We start from the raw sequence: 20,254 nt of genomic DNA on the forward strand, positions 1-20,254 counted from the left end.
ACTAAATTCATGGTAATTTATAGATAAATATGCTGAAATGCAATTTTTTAGCAATTGTAAAGTAAAATCTATTTACAGAAGTTAAAAGCAACATATCTGCGACGACCATTCGGAAAATCATATCTCTTTTGAAATAACAATAACGTAAATGTCTTTTAAAGAGGTTCCTTCCTTTGTAACTTTAGTAAACATACTTAGCTATTTACCCATACAATCACCACTCCCGTTTCAGCACTTATCGTAACGTTACACAAGTTTCTGTATGCCTACCTTTACAATACACTTCTCCACTGTGAGTTTACATAACACAATAGTTTCTCGCGAAGCGTTGTGTCCAAAAACTCTTTAAATTTGGCAAAAAAATTATCGTGTGAATCTATCGATGCCGTCAATCATTTGTAACAAAGCTGTTTCGTAAGCTTCTGTGTAACGAGAGACAGTATTAAACTAAACGGTATTGAATCATCCATAATTTTATTACAATAAATTGCTGTAATTCAACTATAAATTCCTTTTGGAAGAGTTTTTTCAGCATTCAAGAAGCGTAGAAGTGCGACAGACCACGTTTCGTCATCGACGGGATTTTCAAATCGCGTCATCGTTTCAAACGTACAAAACAACGACGATATTCATTATTTAAACAATTTAAACAGAAAATTTCCTATGATTTTAGTCGACATATAAATGAAACTAATTAACTTTCTATGAGTACATTCTATCTTTTTACGTGCTTGCCATACGTAGACGGGTATTTCCAGTTACTTTCTGAACGAATATAGAACTTGTCAGTTGCTATAAATTATCGTATATCGTTGCGACAGTATGAGGTTGAGGACTTTAGTCGTATCAGAGAAGATACCTCTGCAAACGAGATAGATCGATTGTTCGATCGGGCGATCGTTTCGTCAACGGCCGAATGCACGCTGCCCACGGAACAAACTCGTGTGACCCATCGACAATGCACGCTGCCCCACGGGACAGGCACGTGTGACCCACCGGCAGTGCACGCCGGCGTCAGCGTGTTAAAAAGAGAGTCGATCCCCGTATGAGCTCGTATCGTTGTATATAAAAGCATATAGATCGTATTGTTAATTAGTTTGCGGTATGACAGTACGGTGTAAAAGTCTGTAGATAAATAGCGTACAAAAATCATGTCGTGCAGCGAATCGCGCAACAATACGAAACAAAATGTAATTATAAGTTGCAGAAAGATGTAGCTTGTAGAACTGCGACAAGTTTTATCATGACAGATAGACTCGATTAAATTTTCGAAAAATTGCTTCAACGTGTTCTTTCATCCTGTTTATAACACGCTTTTTAAATTTCTATTTATTTGTAGTATCGTAGATGGTTTAATGAGTTCGCTGCGAATCGTTTTATGTTCTGTCGATTACGTTGATGTCCAACGATTGCGACGGCGATAATGTTTCGCATTATCGCTCTTTGGTACATAGAGCATAATGTATATTTGCTGTTATTATCAATGTAAAAGATGAAATTGCTTGTAGATTACATTTTTCCTGCATTTTATTTCTTACGATTCTACGCTATCTGTGTTTGAATAGCCGCGTTTATTTATCTTTCCATTGGTAAACACGAAATTTTCAGTACTATGACACAAACTCGATGCTCCGTTGGGTATTTCCAGTATTTACCATACGATTTGTTTCATGCTCTAACTCTATCATCAGATGTAAATTGATTAAAATTTAGATTGATAGTAAAACATACAGGGTGGTCGTGGAACATCAATCTACACCATTTTTCTGGTACTTGCAATAGTCGGACAAAATAACGTATCTTGTTTAAGACGAGGAAAGATAGCATAGTACTTTTCGCTCTTTATGTTTTCTCTTCGTCTTTCATATCATAAGTTTTACAACGTCGAAGTTAAAATATTTTTCAATAATTCGTCGATCCAAGTACCGTAATATTTTTTTTATAAAGAATCAAAAACTGATCGAACGGTACATAAAAGAGAACGTAGTGTTCCATCTAAAAATATAGAAATATGTTAAAGTAAGGTTTTTTTCGAAATTCTTAACATCGTAATTTGTAGTCGATCGAAAGCTGATTAACTATCGTTCGAAACATTTTTTTCTCCAAAGTGTTTGAAAAATCACGGCGACTGATTTTTAGTCCACGCTGTATATGCTTCTAAAGGTAAAAGTGTTCATTTGACCCCTTCGCATTGGAGAACGAAATATCTCGCCACGCAATGTCTGTCTATGATACGCTTCGGACGAGATATTTTGCCACACAATGCCCTTCGTACGATGTTTTGTACGAAATATGCATCTTGCGACGCAATATCGTTCATGTGACGCTTTGAACGAAATATCTCGAGCCCCGTTTTTCAACGTTTACAAATTCAACGTCTTACGGATTGACTTTTACGCGAATCATTGAATGCGATATCTGAAGTTTTAATAAAAAGACGTGCGAGATATCTCGTCCGAAGAGTCGCACAAATGATATTGCATCGCGAGATATCTCGTACAAAGCATCACATGAACGACATTGCGTTGCAAGATATCTCGTGCAAAGCGTATATCACGAACGACATTGCGTAGCAAGATATTTCATCCTCCGATGCGAAGGGGTTAAATGTTACTTAGGAAATTCGACACGGAAGAATTCGATCTTCCAACAGTGGGCACACGTACGTTTCTGTTCAAATATTTTTCTGCCTCAGCTAACTGGTTGGCTTTCGTCCGCTATTATAAGAATCATCGGTAAACGATTTTTATAATTCGACGTGCGTTTCGGGAATTTGCCTGTCCCTTCTTCTTCTAAACGCAATCTTTCGCTGCTTAATACACAGCCATGTTCTTTGCGCTTTTATAATGTACTGTATCTTTTATGTGCAATCGTTGAAATATCAAAATAGCGATTTTACAACACGTGTAATGATATGAGGAGTTTCTGAAGTGAATTCTAAGTCACGCGATCTTAGACTTTAATTTTTTCTAAACGAGAGGATGATTTTGAAAAAAAAAAAAGAAATTGCTGGCTTTTTAAACACACGCTATATAATATGTAAACGACTCCTTTTGATTAAGTGTTCCTTTGAAATGTTTCAAACTGTTTTACCTTATACAGGCGATGAAGGGAGAACGACCCTAACATGCCCTTTAAAGGCTACCAGGGTCTATGGAACAGACGAAAAGGGTCACTTATGCTATAAAATCCATATATAACTTGCCATATAACCTAAAAGCAAACGTATGTTTATACTCTATTCGTTTATTATTAATTACGCTTAAATCCAGTAACCATATCGCCAGATACTGCAAGATTTTATATTATTTTTAACTTTGTAGAATTTTTAATAACGTTCCCTCGGTTCACAATTTTCACTGTATATCACACGGTATTGAAACAAGCAAGTGATAGTCTTATAACGAAGAGTCATCAGTTATAAAGAACACATTATTTTGAAATTACTATTTGCAGTCGTTTCCCAAGATGATTTTCGTGTCATCTAGTCCTGTGACCTATAAATGTCGAAGTTCTAGATAATTCAGATATTCGTACGTTAATTTTCTACGTACAGGGTGTCTCGCTTAATTTGACCACCTTAGATATCTCACATATTATAGGATAAGAAAAGACGTCAGAGGGAAACGTTATTTAATTTCGAGGCGCAAATCCATGATGGTAATCGTGAAATTATTCTCAGAGTCATAGTTTCCAAGATTTCCATGTCGTTCGTGTTTCTTTAGATAGGACTGTATACTTTTACCACCACAGCTGAGGTTAAGACCAATGCAGTAGCTTGTAATACCATGACATTCGTGTAACTTTGAGTAGGAAAAATTTAGAAATGTTCGGTAACAGCTACGAATGATGAAACAACTACGGTAGAGTGATCAACGAAGAAAAATGCATTTTTACAAGCGATGAAAATGATACTCGATAAGAGAAAAGTTCCTTCAACGTTGGATCGGTTTTACACGCCTAGACTTCTTTCTGTAGAGTGTAACAAACAGAATATTAGTCAGCAAGTTACAAAGACAGATAGAGAGTCACACGTTAATCGTTCATAGAAACGTATTGAAGTGGTTAGTCATCGTTTCGAACGCTTATTGAAATAAGTTTTCTTTCATCAATCACCTTGTCGTAGTTATTGCATTATATACAGCTATTATCAAACAGCTTTGAATTTTTCGTACTCGAAGCAAACTCGTGGTATTCTAACAGTGGGACGCTTTACGATGCATCATCGCGGAGCGTCGAGTGACGCGTTTCCACTGAATTCACCAATCTTCAGATTTTATCGAAAGGTACGTCGTGTAAACGTCTACATCGAGATGATTGTACGTCTATTATTATATACAGAGTGATTGGTAACTGGTGGTACAAGCGGAAAGGGGGTGATTCTACGCGAAAAAAGAAGTCGAAAATATACAACAAAAATTTTTCGTTTGAGGCTTTGTTTTCGAGAAAATCGACTTTGAATTTTCGCTCGGTACGCGTGCGGTACGTTATTGCGGATCTCACTGTAGATCGTTGTCTCGGTGGAAAAATTAAAAAAAAAATTAAAAAAATTTTTATTCTATATTTTCGACTTCTTTTTTCGCGTAGAATCACCCCCTTTCCGCTTGTACCACCAGTTACCAATCACTCTGTATATAATAATAGACGTACAATCATCTCGATGTAGACGTTTACACGACGTACCTTTCGATAAAATCTGAAGATTGGTGAATTCAGTGGAAACGCGTCACTCGACGCTCCGCGATGATGCATCGTAAAGCGTCCCACTGTTAGAATACCACGAGTTTGCTTCGAGTACGAAAAATTCAAAGCTGTTTGATAATAGCTGTATATAATGCAATAACTACGACAAGGTGATTGATGAAAGAAAACTTATTTCAATAAGCGTTCGAAACGATGACTAACCACTTCAATACGTTTCTATGAACGATTAACGTGTGACTCTCTATCTGTCTTTGTAACTTGCTGACTAATATTCTGTTTGTTACACTCTACAGAAAGAAGTCTAGGCGTGTAAAACCGATCCAACGTTGAAGGAACTTTTCTCTTATCGAGTATCATTTTCATCGCTTGTAAAAATGCATTTTTCTTCGTTGATCACTCTACCGTAGTTGTTTCATCATTCGTAGCTGTTACCGAACATTTCTAAATTTTTCCTACTCAAAGTTACACGAATGTCATGGTATTACAAGCTACTGCATTGGTCTTAACCTCAGCTGTGGTGGTAAAAGTATACAGTCCTATCTAAAGAAACACGAACGACATGGAAATCTTGGAAACTATGACTCTGAGAATAATTTCACGATTACCATCATGGATTTGCGCCTCGAAATTAAATAACGTTTCCCTCTGACGTCTTTTCTTATCCTATAATATGTGAGATATCTAAGGTGGTCAAATTAAGCGAGACACCCTGTACGTAGAAAATTAACGTACGAATATCTGAATTATCCTGTATATATTCATTAGTCTAAATTAAACAAGGGCTACATTGGAAATCCTTTGGAACACATTTGAATTGCATAATTCACACTCGCAGTCCGTACAGAGGATCCGATCGAAAAATACGTAGAAGCTGGTACGACGCGAAAAAAATATGAAATAAAATTTGTCCATTCACGACTTAGATTTGGAGAAAATCGAGTTGGAAAATCGATCGAATGTACTCGAACGCGACTAGTTCCGGACTGGGCAGGACTAAGAAAATTTAAATTTTATCCGACCATGATAAATTAATAAATTAGTAATAAACTTAAATATTGAATATTAATTAAACAAGGTGGAGCCGAATAACATGTTGCGTAACATGTTAAACGAAACAAATTTTATTCCATGTCTCTTCCTTATTTTCCCGCGAGAAATCACGTCGTGCCAGCTTTTACGTGTTATTCGGTCGAATTCTGTGTGCGTGTATAATACGTGCGATTCCCGTAACTCCGTTTCCCATAATACGGGGCATATCCGCCGCGTTATACGAGGGTTCACTGTGCTCAACAAACTGAGCAATTAATTCATTATCTAAAATAGGCGTGGAGCACGGAGTATTCAATGCAGCAATTGATTTCGTTGTATCGGGTTTGATTTGGAGAAGTATGCGTTTCTCCACACCCCCTTCGAGTAACTTAACGATATATACTCACATGTAGCTTCTGAATCAGTGGAGTCCACCTTACCACCTGTAGCAAAACGAAGGATCGTTTAGAAGCGAGCAAGGAGATATCAGAGTATCATCGTCGCAAGAAGCATTGGTATTAGTTAGTGCTTTCCATGTGCTAGAGTCAGGGGCGGATTTATCTTGACGTTAATGACGCTGTAAGTGTCGGGCTCCGGGCTCGGTATCCAAAAGTGCTTGTTAAGCAGATTAATAGATTGTCAGAATTACTTAAAATATATTTGTTGGCACGAAAAGACCGGGGATGAAAATTTTAGTTTGGCTAAAACGATGTTTGTCGAATCAGCACGTTATAGTCATTCGAATATTCGAGACGCCCATCGAGCGATCGATGGGTCCATTCTGAACAGTGTTTTGGAGGATTCTTGCGTTTCCTAGAGTACGTGAAAAACGATTGAATCCTCCAACGAGACTAACCATGGATGTTTTGAAAGCAGTTTTGAACTGGCCAGTGCATCTTAATTATTTCACACGAAATCAATATTCTCTGTCCAAGTGAATATCATGTTCTGACAGATCAGCCAAACGATCTTTAAACGTAGATGTCGATTACTTATCGGTTTAACAAACATCGATTTAGCCAGGATAAGCTTCCTCAAAATTTGGTTTAGCTTAGGGGCCCCTAAATGATTATTATCATTAGGCACCCGAAGAGTTAAATCCGTCACTGATTACAATGATTCTCTGCATATATAAATGACATCGAGGATTACTGCAGAATCGGAATAAGTTCTTCAATATGTACATATATACAGAATCTTGAACAATTTTGCTTGAGATAGTAGCTTCTCACTGACTACAACAATTGCAGAGGATAAGGCCAAGATGTTTCAATTAAAACTTTCCTGTCATATTATTTTTCCATCTTTACCATGTTTACGCGATAGATTGGTAACGATATCACGTAGAAATCTCTTTACATTCTCAATCTGAAATTATTAAAAGTTTCAGCGATTCCTGCGCGTCAGATTTATTACGATGGATGACGCAATACGCGAAAGCTTTTATAGCAATAATCCAATAATAATAAACAATAGGAAAAGTTAATCCAATCAACGCTGGATGAAGACTTAAATATTATACGAATTATTTTAAAGCCTTTATTTACCGAGGAAAAGCAGACAAAATTACGAAATATGAAATTGGATTATTTCGTGTTTTTCAACTTTTGAACGTGTGTCGCACGCTCTTTTTATTTTATGAAACAGGACCGACAATGAAAGATGTCAACGATAAATTACAGCGAGTCACAGTCCTGCGCGCTCTTTGTGTTCTCATTATCTTGATACCACTGATATGTTATAATCAAAGTTATAAAAAACGAGCAAAATTTACATGAACAAATAATGTGCAATTTCATCGGCGTACGTTCATTTATAGATAAATGTAACAAGAAGTTAATACCAATGTTTAATAATTTTATTTCTCACGTTCATCAAATATTTGCTGATTGGATCTTTGATTTTCTTTGCTTGATTTCATTCATCGAGGTTTGTTTTTTAATCGCTTAATTTTCTAATTAGTTTTGTGGAAAAGCTAAACGATGATGTAATTAAAAGCTTTGTAGGATATGTAACATAAACAGATAGAATCATGTTGTTCTCTAGAAAATACTATTGAAATATACGAATGTTAGACTCTAACACATAGAATACCCGCCTTTTCTTTTTCAATTAAAATAAATATGCTTATGACTTTTAAAAACTAAGTTAAAAGTAAATGTATTAGCCGAAGTATTTAAATGTGTCATTGGAATTGGAAGACCTCTGCCAGCAAGATATCATGTTTTCAACATTATTTTCGAAAAATACTGCTGTATCGTTGCGTTTTATTTAATTAATTTGAATTTCGTATGTATTTGGTGTAGCGTTGCAAAGAAAATAGCGAAGAACCTTCAATATTATTTCAAATTAAAAGATGGCAAGGGATCGAGGAACATAAATCAACACACCTACAATTTTACGTAAAGCAATAAACGATATACTATATATACCATTCTTCGTACAAATTAGGTGAATAATTGCCCAGACAGATATCAAATACATTACGATCTAATATTTTGCTTGTATCATATTAAAATTCGTCATAAACGTTTTAAAATGCAATTTTCTTTGTGCAAATAGATACAATTAAACGAAAGGATAGAATAATAAGCTTCAGCTAATAAATGACAGACATTTAGAAAAAAATTAAAAGATGAAACGATTAGAGTAATGCATTATGGATTAGCTCGTAACTGCGTTTCACGAGTATGCACGTCAAACAAAAACTTTATTTCAGTGAGTTTAACGCGTATACTCGTCGTCGCTTGTATTTATTTACGCACTGCACGACTTAACCCCGTGAGAGATTTCTAAAACTAAATTCCGCGGTTAACTGTTTAAAAAGATACTTTTTTCGATTTTGATAAAAACTACGTTAACATTCACTTACATTACTTTACGTTATTTATTCTTTTAGAATTTTTAATAAGAAGAAGCGAAAATAAAATTTGTGATTCGACTAAATTCAACCAAGTACGTTGGAGAAACAGATCAACAACGTCTCTATCGCAATTTCCATTTTATCATTAATAATCATCTCTACTATATATTCCTTACTCTTGACTAAACTCTGTAAAAGAAAGTTACATGCGATAAGATTTAATTGGGTCATCCTTCGAGCTTCGACGTATAATATTCTACTCTATTCGACGCAATGAAACTTTTGGAAGTCTCCTACTGTCACGGAAACGGATACATCAGCCAATGCTCCGAGGACGCATTTAGACTCCCATCTGCTACTTCTTCGTAATCGGAAATAATTTGTCGTGTAGCTTTCCCAGCCTGTATCGGCAAGCTGCGCACGAACGACACCAAAAATAGCATTTCGTCTAAGCATCGACGTAATTATAATAGCGGCCATTAGCTTGATGAGCTCCGCAACTGGACCTAGTAATCACAGGGCGTTTAATTAACGGTCGCGTTTCTTAATGATTGTGTTAGGCACGAAGAGGTGTACGTCTTGCCACGGCGATGAACTCCGTTGTGAATTCGAATTCGAGTGATACCTAGCCTCGTATCGATATCGCGCGTAGGGACAGCAAGTTGGTGGATGTAGGAGGATGACTCGATGAGAAATCGTATCGAAACACGCACGTCCGCTCTTCCTTTCTACTTGCTAATACTGAATCCTCGTATGAGTAGAGAGAATTCGCCTAACAGCCCCACCTCCTTTCTCGCTAGTCTACCTACTTCCACCCTCTTTCTTTCACTTGACTCGGCTCCACTCGCCTTGCCTCGCCTCAACTTGGTAAACGTGCTGCGACGCGGTGTGTTGCCGATCGCTATGGCACTCGATCGGCAGGGTCGTTGCGAGACGAATCGCGACACCAACCGCGACACCAGGAGGAAACTCTTCTGCATTTGCACCTGCAGCTATACCTCCGCATCGAGTCCTGAAAACGACGATAGCATTCACTGTTTTCGTAAGTCATCTTCTCGTCAAGTTCGATGTTCATTTACTGTTTTGTGTGTAATTTCCTGCGATGCTCGTTTCCCAACTTCCACGTTATTTCTCGTTATGGTGAGATATTTTGTGCGAATCAGGCGTGAACACGGAATCTTTCTTAAGCGCGAGACAGGTTACGATTTTGAAATGCATTTAAAAACAAAGGGAGAAATATCTGTTAATTACTCGCTGACGAAGAAGACTTTAGGAAGCCGCCCTCAATTTTTGTTTAAGTCGATTTTGTGCTTCCATTGGTCTGTATCTAGTTACGAGCCATTCACAGGCCGAGGTCAATTTCAGATTTTGAAATTTTTTAAACTTTAAGAATAAATCGATCGCTTATCTCATAGTACATTTCATCAATTTTCTCTATTTTTTGTTTTATTTATACAGTTAATCTATGTTGCAAATATGCGGCTCATGTGTATTTCTAAAATTATTAAATGAATCGGATCTCGTGTCTATTATTTAATAAACAATAGATGGTAATTTTCTAAGGAGGCAAAAGTACCTAAACATATTAGCAATTTCACTATGAATTATCAGTATTCTTTAGAGAAACTTTGAGGATGTGAGCTTCGCGATAAAGATTATAATTTTAATAGAAATCGTTGTAAATTATTGTATCTTATATCATTCATGATTGTAATGAATGTCATGAGTATATTTCATGATTGTAAATGTACATCGTTAATTTTATAATACTCTGAACTTGCCACAGGAGAAAATCAATACGATGATTTTATCAACTATAATTTATTTTAATATAATTAATTGTCTGTATCGATTCTCTGTACATAATCGTAGCATGTCTCTTATCTATATTATACATTGTTACTGCTTATCGACCCCCGACGAAATGTGTTATATTTATGGCTGCTGTATTCGTTAATTTTCGCATGTTAAACGAAACAATAACATCTGTTTGTATCTGGATAACGATCACTTTTATATTAACGATAAATGTCATTTACAGAACCATTTGTCGGACTAAATAAACGACTATGCATTTGACCTACAATATATCCACATATTTCAAAGCTTTAATTCATTCGGTTACCAAATTAACGATACTAAAGCCACTGATTCTTTGTGTTGCTTATCCCGTAAATAAGTCGATTCTAATCCTTCTTACGTATTGCCATTGGTTTTGTAGATACACTTTCCTTAATTTTTTACACTGAAATATTACCAGTGGAATACAGAGTTGATTTTATTCTTGAGTTTTGTTATGTCATTTACCAAATTAACTCGATCCATAAATTTAACTATATTACGTTAAACGATTGTTTTAAATGAAAATGTTAAAAGATTGAATATAATTTATTGGCATAGAGAATCGCAAATAATTTTTCTTCGGATATTCCAGTGCTCTATGTACAACTACAAGAGAGCACTACGCTTATTTTCGATGTATCGGTGGTGTAATATTGATTAATTCTTAAAGCGAGTCGTCCAATTTCCATTACATTAGCATATAATTTTAACGCTTGTAACGCTTATAACGCAACACCGCAGGCCCTTAAAGATAAAAGCAAGAGGATAGGGAAATTTGTTTATGAAGTAAAACGATCTTGTTATATCGTTAGAAACAAAAACGACGAACCGCTTATTTCAGACATCGTCAGATTATCGTCGTTACAAGAATCGTCAATAAAGCTTATTAAAGCGAATGTAAGACGAAGTAATCCGACACACTGGCTCGTGTTATGTTTCATTATCAAAAATGATAAATGCACGTTTGTTGAAGGCTGGGTAGACTCTTTTGTCTCTGTCATATCAATTTTCATAACACAAAAAGAGGGAAATATATCTAAATCGAGCGATACCCTAATTTATTTAAAAAATATCTATACTTGTACGTCGATAAATTCTCCGATATTTTCTTAATTCAATGCGACGTATAATAGGTACGCCGTGTTTGCCAATTATTTTCTTTATTCACCAGTGCGGGATAGTTCAAGATGAATAAAATCAACGTTTCGTTTGTTCGTTTTCATTGTGCTCTGTTCTCGGTTAATTGCCGCACGCTAACGCCGTGAGTTCGGAAAATTCACGGTTATTTTCCGACGGCGACCTTTCATGTCCAAACCATAAAAGCACCATCACGTCGATCAAAATATCACTTTACGGATGGTATACTTCCGCGGCAATAATTTTTGCCCAGTTCCGCCACATTTGAAAATCCGCCAGTAACGTCCATATCCTCACGCGTCATGGGATTATGTATACATATAGCCACATTCCATGTATTTAACATCATTTTGTACATATCAACATCACCAGAAGCATGGTTCAACAAAACTCTTTCAACCTTTCTGAACAACCTTTCAAAACCTCATCGTAGTTTCACCTACGCTCCGTTAGTGCACATTGTAGCATAACCACAAACGTCGGACAATCTTACAAATCGCTATAGTTAACGATACCTAGTACGTATTAACGTTACAGGTACAGCGAGATCTTCATTATCTGAACATCTATTACCAACACATTCCAACGTTCGATCAAAATGTTTTGTTGTACGAATATTGGAATCAGCTGGAAAACAAAATGTATTATGTTAGCTATCGCAGTGAAACGGGAGATGCGTCCCAAGCGACACAACCGTAAAGATGCATTGAAACATTTACGATATTTGAAGAACTTTTAGATAAATTTTGAAAGAGACGCGGAGTAAAAAGATCAATGCATTATTCAGCGGTAAAATACCTTTAACGGTAAAATAATTTATCAACATGAAATAATTATGATTCGGAACAAAATATTCTTCTCATCCGAAAGCTTCCCTTCTTTTCTCTTTATTAATTCGAAGGTTCAACCGTATATATATATGTATGTATATGTTTGTATGTGTTTCGTTTCCTCCTTGATACAGTGGAACGGAAAAAGGAAAACATGAAGGCAGGAGAAAATGACGCTTTACCGTATTTTACTATTCGAGCAACCGCGCGACACACTTTCATATAATAAATAAAAAAAAGAAAAAAGACAAAAAATATGTATCGAATCGAGGGCTTAACCGCACACGGTTATGAACGTTGTTTTGATTTTGTTTTAGGTACGCGGAACGCAGTCAAGCTGGCTGCCTCCGCCGGTAACCCCTCCGCTGCCGTCGCCGCCTCCGCGCATCCTCCTGTGCTTTGGAGCTCGCGCAGGAAGCCCGGTAAGTCCATATGTATACGCATATTATTTCCTACTCGCATTTTCATTTCACATCCGTGCTTAACGGCAAAACTAAATGCCAAGAGAACATTCGCATCACCTGCTCGGTTTCTTGCGAAAGTGCAATTATTGCGAGCTGGTGGTTCCAAGTTGTTACTGTTATTCGAGAAGAGCGACAAGGAGAATCTATCTTAACTCTTAGTCGCAGTAACGAATAAAAATACCAAGAAAGTTACGACGAAAAAACCAATGATGACGATGAAACAAGGCAGATTACATTTCAAATTGTTCAAATTGTCAAATTAAGACAAAGAACTCGTTTGGAATATTATATGGCGCGATAAGGAATTATTTAATCGATACTTAATCAGGGAAAATGCGATTTTCCATATTACCGGTTACTTAGAGTATTGCTCCGAGTATTGCTATTATTAGAATAAATTTGTCTTCTTGATGCCTCTTCGGTGGCAGTTTCTTACGTCCAATCTGAAGTACCATTCAGCGACAGTAAACTGAATATCGCAGTTGATTGAATGCATTAATGACAAAGATAACATGGAATAATGATGTATTCGTTCGTAAAGAGTTCAAGTATGATAAAGAGTACATTTAGATTGTAAACATATTAAATAATACGCAGTTATGTAAAACAGTATCGTCTGGAGAAAAAGGTAACTTTTGTTGTACTGTTGCGCGATAGAAATTCCTATAAAGTAAAACACGACGGTTTCTTGTGTCGTTCGAATAGCTTTTGCACGAGTTTAAAGATACGATTGAAAAAAAGAGACAACGTTGGCGATTAATGTAACGTTGCAGCGATTGGTTGTTCGTCCTCGTCGCGCATCTGACAGGGCTGCGGCCGCGAAGCATGCAATTGGCCCGGGGGTTAATTTCTCCGCGACCGGCTAATTTGATACGAGCCGTGCTCGTTTGACCCCCACTTATTGACCCTGGCCAGTTAATTCGCAAACTCTCAGAGGTCTTTTGGGATTGGAGCATATAACTGATCGTACGTTTCATATATCTTAATGATAGATTTTGCAATAATAATAATTTTGCAATACGACTTTTATTTGCACACGTTCGCTAATTACGCGCTTCGTTTTAACCAAAATTATTGCGAATATAATGTGGACTACAATTAATATATATCGTATAATTATTCTTCAAAAAGCTATATATTTCGTTCGTATCTTTTCGAAACATGGTTTATATCGACGCTTATTTCGATTTAATGTTAATGTTAATTCAATAGGCAATGCTTGAACGTAAAATAAACGAGCATTAAAAACCACACGGTTAATATGCAACATAAATATTTCAATAAATAGCAAAATATATGTTACGATAGACGATAGATAAGATACATAATAATAGGTACAGCGCTATAGTGAGAAACTATATGTATATTTTCAATACGGAATAATTATGTAACTAGGTATAGCATAAAAGGAGTTTATTTTTAAAGAAACGAGGAATGTTGGTCTATATTTTTTGAACGAATGTATTAAGAAAATACTAGAAAGATATAACGATAGTTTTAATCATTTCTATAAAGTACAAAATGGCATTTAAAAAATAATAATTAAAAAATAATAAAAAGGTAATAATTTAAGATTTCACGCACAGTTTTATTTACAAAATTAATAACAATGCATCGTCGTTTCAACGATATATTTTTCCTTTTAATTTACTGATCCTAAATTGCAAGACTTCCATAGAATTATACCGAGACTAAATCATTTATTTTAATGGTATGCGACGATTTCTAGTTACAAAAATAGATAAAACAATTGTTTACGGCTTTTAAATTTTGAACTTTCACGAAGTTTATTAAATCACATAACTTGCGGTGCTTCGGTTTTCGATCGTGTCTTTAATAATAGGTATGTACGTTGCGTTTTGTTGCAACATTTCCACGTTTCAGATCTGCATCGAAGAACTGGAACGTGTACGAAACAATTCGGAACAGATTGCACCGTACTAATAAAAGCAGGATTGTTTGAACTAGAAACGTTTAGAACGTTGAAGATTCGGACATTGCATCAACATTCATTGTTCAGAAATCTAGATATTATTTATTCAAAGATTACATCGAATTTTTCTCGATATCGAATTCCATAGTTGTCTGTAGTAATTCGAAGAAAGGACGGATTGAAACGATAATATTTGGGAAACCAATCCTATTGACGAATATTATGTACAGTGATTTGCGAAAGTATTCGTACACTTTGTATAGAAAACTTTTACCTACGTGCGTATATCGTGTGTGCTATATAAAACATTTTGAAGTTTTATTAACACTATAATAAGACGCTATAGTACCACGGTAATATTGGACAAATTTGAATCGAAGCTGAAAACCTATACAGAAATTGCAAGGTTTGTTTACCACAAACTGATATCTGACAAAGTTAATACATTGATGTATACTAATAGTATACATATGAATAGTATGAATACGAATAGTCACTTTGAGCATGCAATAAGCGTTAAGGATGATCTCATTCGATACTGAGACTTATTAATATTATGGATGACTGCATATATACGTGATTTTGTACAAATACACTTATATCAAATATCTCGTATACATAGTGCTTGGAACAATAGTTGACACACCGTGACATATACGCGACAACGAATTTAGGAAGAAATTCCAACAATAGCCGAAGAAATAACCCACCTAAGGAAATATAATACCAGACTGACGTATTTTCACAATAACAGCCAAGGATCTCTACACGGTTAATCTACCCAGAAGATTCCATAAAAAACATCCAAAGGACCCTCTTCCGTAATGACAGAACGTTGATATAAATTCTCTGCACGACTGCTTTCTGCCGAGAAAAAGAGCTACGTGGTACACTTTCCAAACCTGCTACAGAAATTTACCGGATGTGACAAGTACTCAAAATTATTATAATAAGATAAAGATAAAAAAAGAAACATCTTGTAACCCGTGTATACATCTCCAAAGTCGTTTAAAATTTTATCAATATATATAATTATGCCAGTTGGACGCCATTATGGTGCCAATGCAATTTCAAAATGTGTCGTATAACAGACACGATATGTTCATAAAAGTGTACGAACACTTTTGCGTGCAATTGTAAATATTTTATTTCTGCGTAGAAATATTTATACACATATGTATTTAAACATACTCTTTTACATGGAATCAATAATTAATGTACGTGCTATATGAATGAATACGCATACGTACATTTTTATCGTATTTTATATACAAACTTGCTTATCCGCAAAACGAAAAATGTGAAAATCTTGCGCTGTAACACGAGCAAAATGAACGAAGGTAAACACGAAAGGAGCGACACTTGGAGCAAATACGTACAAATATAACATGATTAATGTAAGTATAATACAACATATGACAATCCGAAAAGTTCGAGCGAAACGAATGAAAAATGACAGATGACCTTTCGATCATGATACGAAGAAACTACCGTGACCTTGTTGGAGCTAGCAGCGACAGAAAATGGAGGCAAGCGTTCCCGCGGCATTGACACGCTTGTCAATGCCAATGGCAGCGTGGTTCGAGGCACGCTTTCAGACCGATCTTTTACCCTCTCTCTTTCTGCCGATCCTGTCTTACGATATATCTCGTGTTCCAAACAAGTTATGTTATTACTTTGGCCCGTACGTGGGCCGAGAGAGGAAGGTCACAACCTCCGGGAATTAGTGGCGTCCTAATTGACATATCCGTTCGAGCGTTTTCTGCTCGAAGAAGCGCAGCTGCGAGGATCAAAGTCGACAAAGGAAGGAAGGATCTTGTTGAAAGCCAGCCGTCGAGATTATGAAATGAAATTCTGACCAAGAAATTCTTTGAATTAAAGAGTTTATACCTATCCCGGAAAACAGCTATATCATTTCATCGTTACAATTGTCCCTATTACTTTGCAAATTGTCCATGCAGGAGATACGTTCAAAAGGATATTAATCAAAATGGGACAGTACATTTTTTCCTTGTCAAGGGTGCTTATATGTATCGTATATTTAAATGAATTCTAAAATGTATCTGTTACGGTGCCTAAATACTATATCTGCAATTAGTACAGAAGTAAATGATAAAAAATATAAATAGTTTGCACATTTAGGATATATTAATGAAACTAATTTTCGCGATATATTGATTATTATGATATATGAATGTGATTTTTCTAATATATATGTATCATTGTTATGCGAATGTGATTTTTATAATATATATATATATATATATGTATCACATTCGTGTAACAATCAATATATCGCGAAAACTAGTTTTATTAATATATTCTAAATGCACAAACTGTTTATATTTTTTATAATTTATTTTTGTACTAATAAAATATATGTATATAAAGTATTCACATATAAAGTAACTTTTCAAAGGTGCTACATATTTTATTCGTTTAATTATAATATGTAATTGCAATCGACAAATATATTCAACTAATATCTCTGTAATTTTGTCAAATAGATGTAAGGTTGATATAACATAGGGTAATAATTATTTATATATAACGGTATATTTTTAATCGTATCGTAATGATTAAATATTCTAAACACTGCTTTGTCTGTATACATATATACGCTGATTTATTTATATAGCATTTTCACAGATATGATCAAAACTTCTTAGGCATCGCGAACATCGTATAGCATATCGAATTATGTAGCATATATTAAATCTAATTAAAAAGTTAGGATATAGTAGAGATTTTCGTTCCTTATTGGATATGCACACATTTTGTGCAAACTACAAATTAACTTTGAAAATTTCAAATATATCGAAGTTTTATTAACATAGGTCTCGTAATATCATTACGCATAGCGAGCCCCAATTAGCGACAATTAGTGTACAGAATGATAAATTATGTTCGACTGGTACAAAAAGCAGTGTAAAAAGTGGGTACAAGACTCAATTAGTTTTTCTTTGATTTTTCATTGATTCGTTTGATATATTGTAACATTCATCATACAGACAATTTTTAGTACAAGAAATTAATGTTAGATTAGATTAGATTAATCTAGGATTCGCTAGTTATGTTAATCATTTTTGCGTCATATACCGTTATGTCTGTTAAATAAAAAAAATCATTAACGCAACTGATATATTTTTCTATCTAATTTGACCACTTTTTGTGACCTTTTGATAAAACTATCATTATCATTTCTTTTTCCTTTTTTGACCCAATAAATTTTATCAGTTTAGTGTTTATACGATACTTTCCTTTCTTTCGCGTTCTTTTTCCATCATTTAAAAAGTTTTTAACAATTCAAACCAACTTTGCTGAAGGTTACCAAGCGCTTTATATCACAGTAATAGAATGCGTTAAAATCTTGATTAAAAATTGCCACGATTTTATTTATTTGCTTATTTATTGTTTTCTTTTTCTTTTCTTTGAAATACAGGAAAGAATGAATGGTCGTATTGCGTTATCAGGAAAGAAATTTGTTTGCGAACCATAGAAGTGTAAAATGGGAATGTTACTGAAGACTGTGACACGAAAATGCAAGCTTAGCAGTAAGAAGAGGAGAAAACGATGCACGGGTTAATTACGAGATCGCTGCTAAGAGAATTCCTTAACGAGTACCCGGTCGATTAGAGAGTTGCAACTGCCGGTCGTCGTGAGGTAACGGTCGTGACACGCGCGACTTCAGAAGAGAAATCTTCTTCCTTTCGTTCCTCCTCTTTGGTCACGTCGAGTAATAGCGAGCACGCCAGATGGATCTCGAAATCGCGTATTCGTCAGACTCCGCGCCACGATGAAATTTATCTTTCAAACGAAACGCTTTTACTTTGCCGGAACATTCATTCATTTCTCATTGTCAGACATTGTAATGTTTCTCCGAAGCCTACAATGTCCTTATCGGAACATGTTACAATATCCGCTTTATGGATATCATTCTTGCTTCCTTGAATATCGATATTGCAACTTTTACGAGACACGTTTCGCATTAAATAATTTATACATATCGATAATTTCGATGTTAACTATGTCTTTTACAACTGTTTGCATCGCGTTTCTTTTATAAATCATTAGCTCGCAAATGAAAGGTCTTTTCCAGCAAAAGGACAATGCTTGATAATGTTCCGTGAAGAAGCTTGGTTTCAGCTTTAAAACGCAGAGCTCCTCCGGTATAATCGTAGCAAGAATAATCAGTCCGTGCAGATCAAATTTCTAATACGAATTGTAAATAGGACGTAGGTGATATTTCCTTAAGACATGTAATAGAATTTTTAAATTTTCTTAAAAAGATCATGACGAAGTCATTCTTGGATCGCATCCAAGAATAGAGACAGCAGCATAGATTTTTCGCAGAATCTCTTCCACGTTTATATTTCTATTGGCATAAAATTTGAAATGTGATTTCGCGGTAAGAATCCATCTGCTCACTTATCTCAACTTATATTATACATATGTAATCACAGTTTTCCAGGAACTTTGTGACTCGTTTACGCGTGTGTTCGAGATATTTCTCGCTGAAAAGATTGTGCACATTAATTATGCAATGATCCTATTAAATCTTCGTTGCATGTAACTTTGCTCTCGCGGGCCAGACTTTTGCGAAGCAAAAGGAAGCTGAACGTAATTAAAATACGTTGAATACTACTATACGTTTGAATAGGACAGCTGCTTCGAAGAATCGTAGACACGTTTGACGACTTTTTTTCTTGTACTTCGTGTAGTCGAGTAGAAAAGAGAGAGACAAGAGGTTAATGCAACGTTTCCTGAAACATGAGGTAATCCCCGATCTGCAGCCGACATTTCAGTGCTAGTACGACCGGACACGCCCGCGCTTCCAGCCGTTTTTCATTAGTTCAGTCGTCAAAAGCGGCGACATCCGCGGGAATCTTCTAATAGATTGTGTAATTGCAATTCCTTCGTCGTTCTTCAGATTTTCGGATTACTTTCTGATTTCGTTGTCCGTTCTATTTTAACCAGTCTTTTCACGCGCAGTCAGAAAATCGTACGTTTCAACAGGCTTTCATTAAAACGGCGTTAGCTCGTTAACGCGCGTTCGCAAGAACGGCAGTTATCGAAATTTATCATCTGCGTAGTATCTATCAACACTTTCGATTCCATCGGATCAAGAACTGATGACTCGTCTCGTTCTAGCAGCTGTTACACGCAACGTAACGTTTAATAAACTCGCCTAATGATATCCTGTTGTAGGATTTGAAATATTAACGCGGAGAAAAGAAAGTTTCACTGACGACAAGTGAGAAGAGCGAAAGAAAGGTGGAGGGGGTCTATATGACCCATGTATAATCAACGATATCAGCACGGTAGTCCGAAATAGCTGGCTCTAGCTCATCAGTTGCATAATCGAGGAAAGTCGTGTAGGTACACGAAGACCCCTTGGTAATACTCGCACGCTCGCATTCGCGCCCGCGCTTGCGCTTGTGCTTATGCTGGC

General features: G+C 35.8%; 1 protein-coding gene across 13 annotated transcripts in view; it reads left to right on the forward strand.

The window, feature by feature from the left end:
- Nucleotides 1–20,254, forward strand: part of LOC100748123 (dual 3',5'-cyclic-AMP and -GMP phosphodiesterase 11-like) — a 141,726-nt gene that overhangs the window by 53,351 nt on the left and 68,121 nt on the right. For 9 of the 13 annotated variants that reach the window (XM_024365868.2, XM_003487419.4, XM_033319445.1 and 6 more), the window contains one exon: nucleotides 12,723–12,827. Coding sequence is in view for 2 of the 13 variants with exons in the window: in XM_033319439.1 (XP_033175330.1) it covers nucleotides 9,500–9,638; nucleotides 12,723–12,827 (244 nt within the window). In the remaining 11 variants the exon portion in view is untranslated. Of the gene's footprint in view, nucleotides 1–9,396; nucleotides 9,639–12,722; nucleotides 12,828–20,254 lie in introns of those variants that run through there. The other 4 variants (XR_004461204.1, XR_004461203.1, XM_033319438.1 and 1 more) reach the window with 2 other exon arrangements.

This window comes from Bombus impatiens, unplaced genomic scaffold (genome assembly GCF_000188095.3).
Source record: "Bombus impatiens unplaced genomic scaffold, BIMP_2.2 scf_0154, whole genome shotgun sequence".
Classification (NCBI taxonomy): domain Eukaryota; kingdom Metazoa; phylum Arthropoda; class Insecta; order Hymenoptera; family Apidae; genus Bombus; species Bombus impatiens.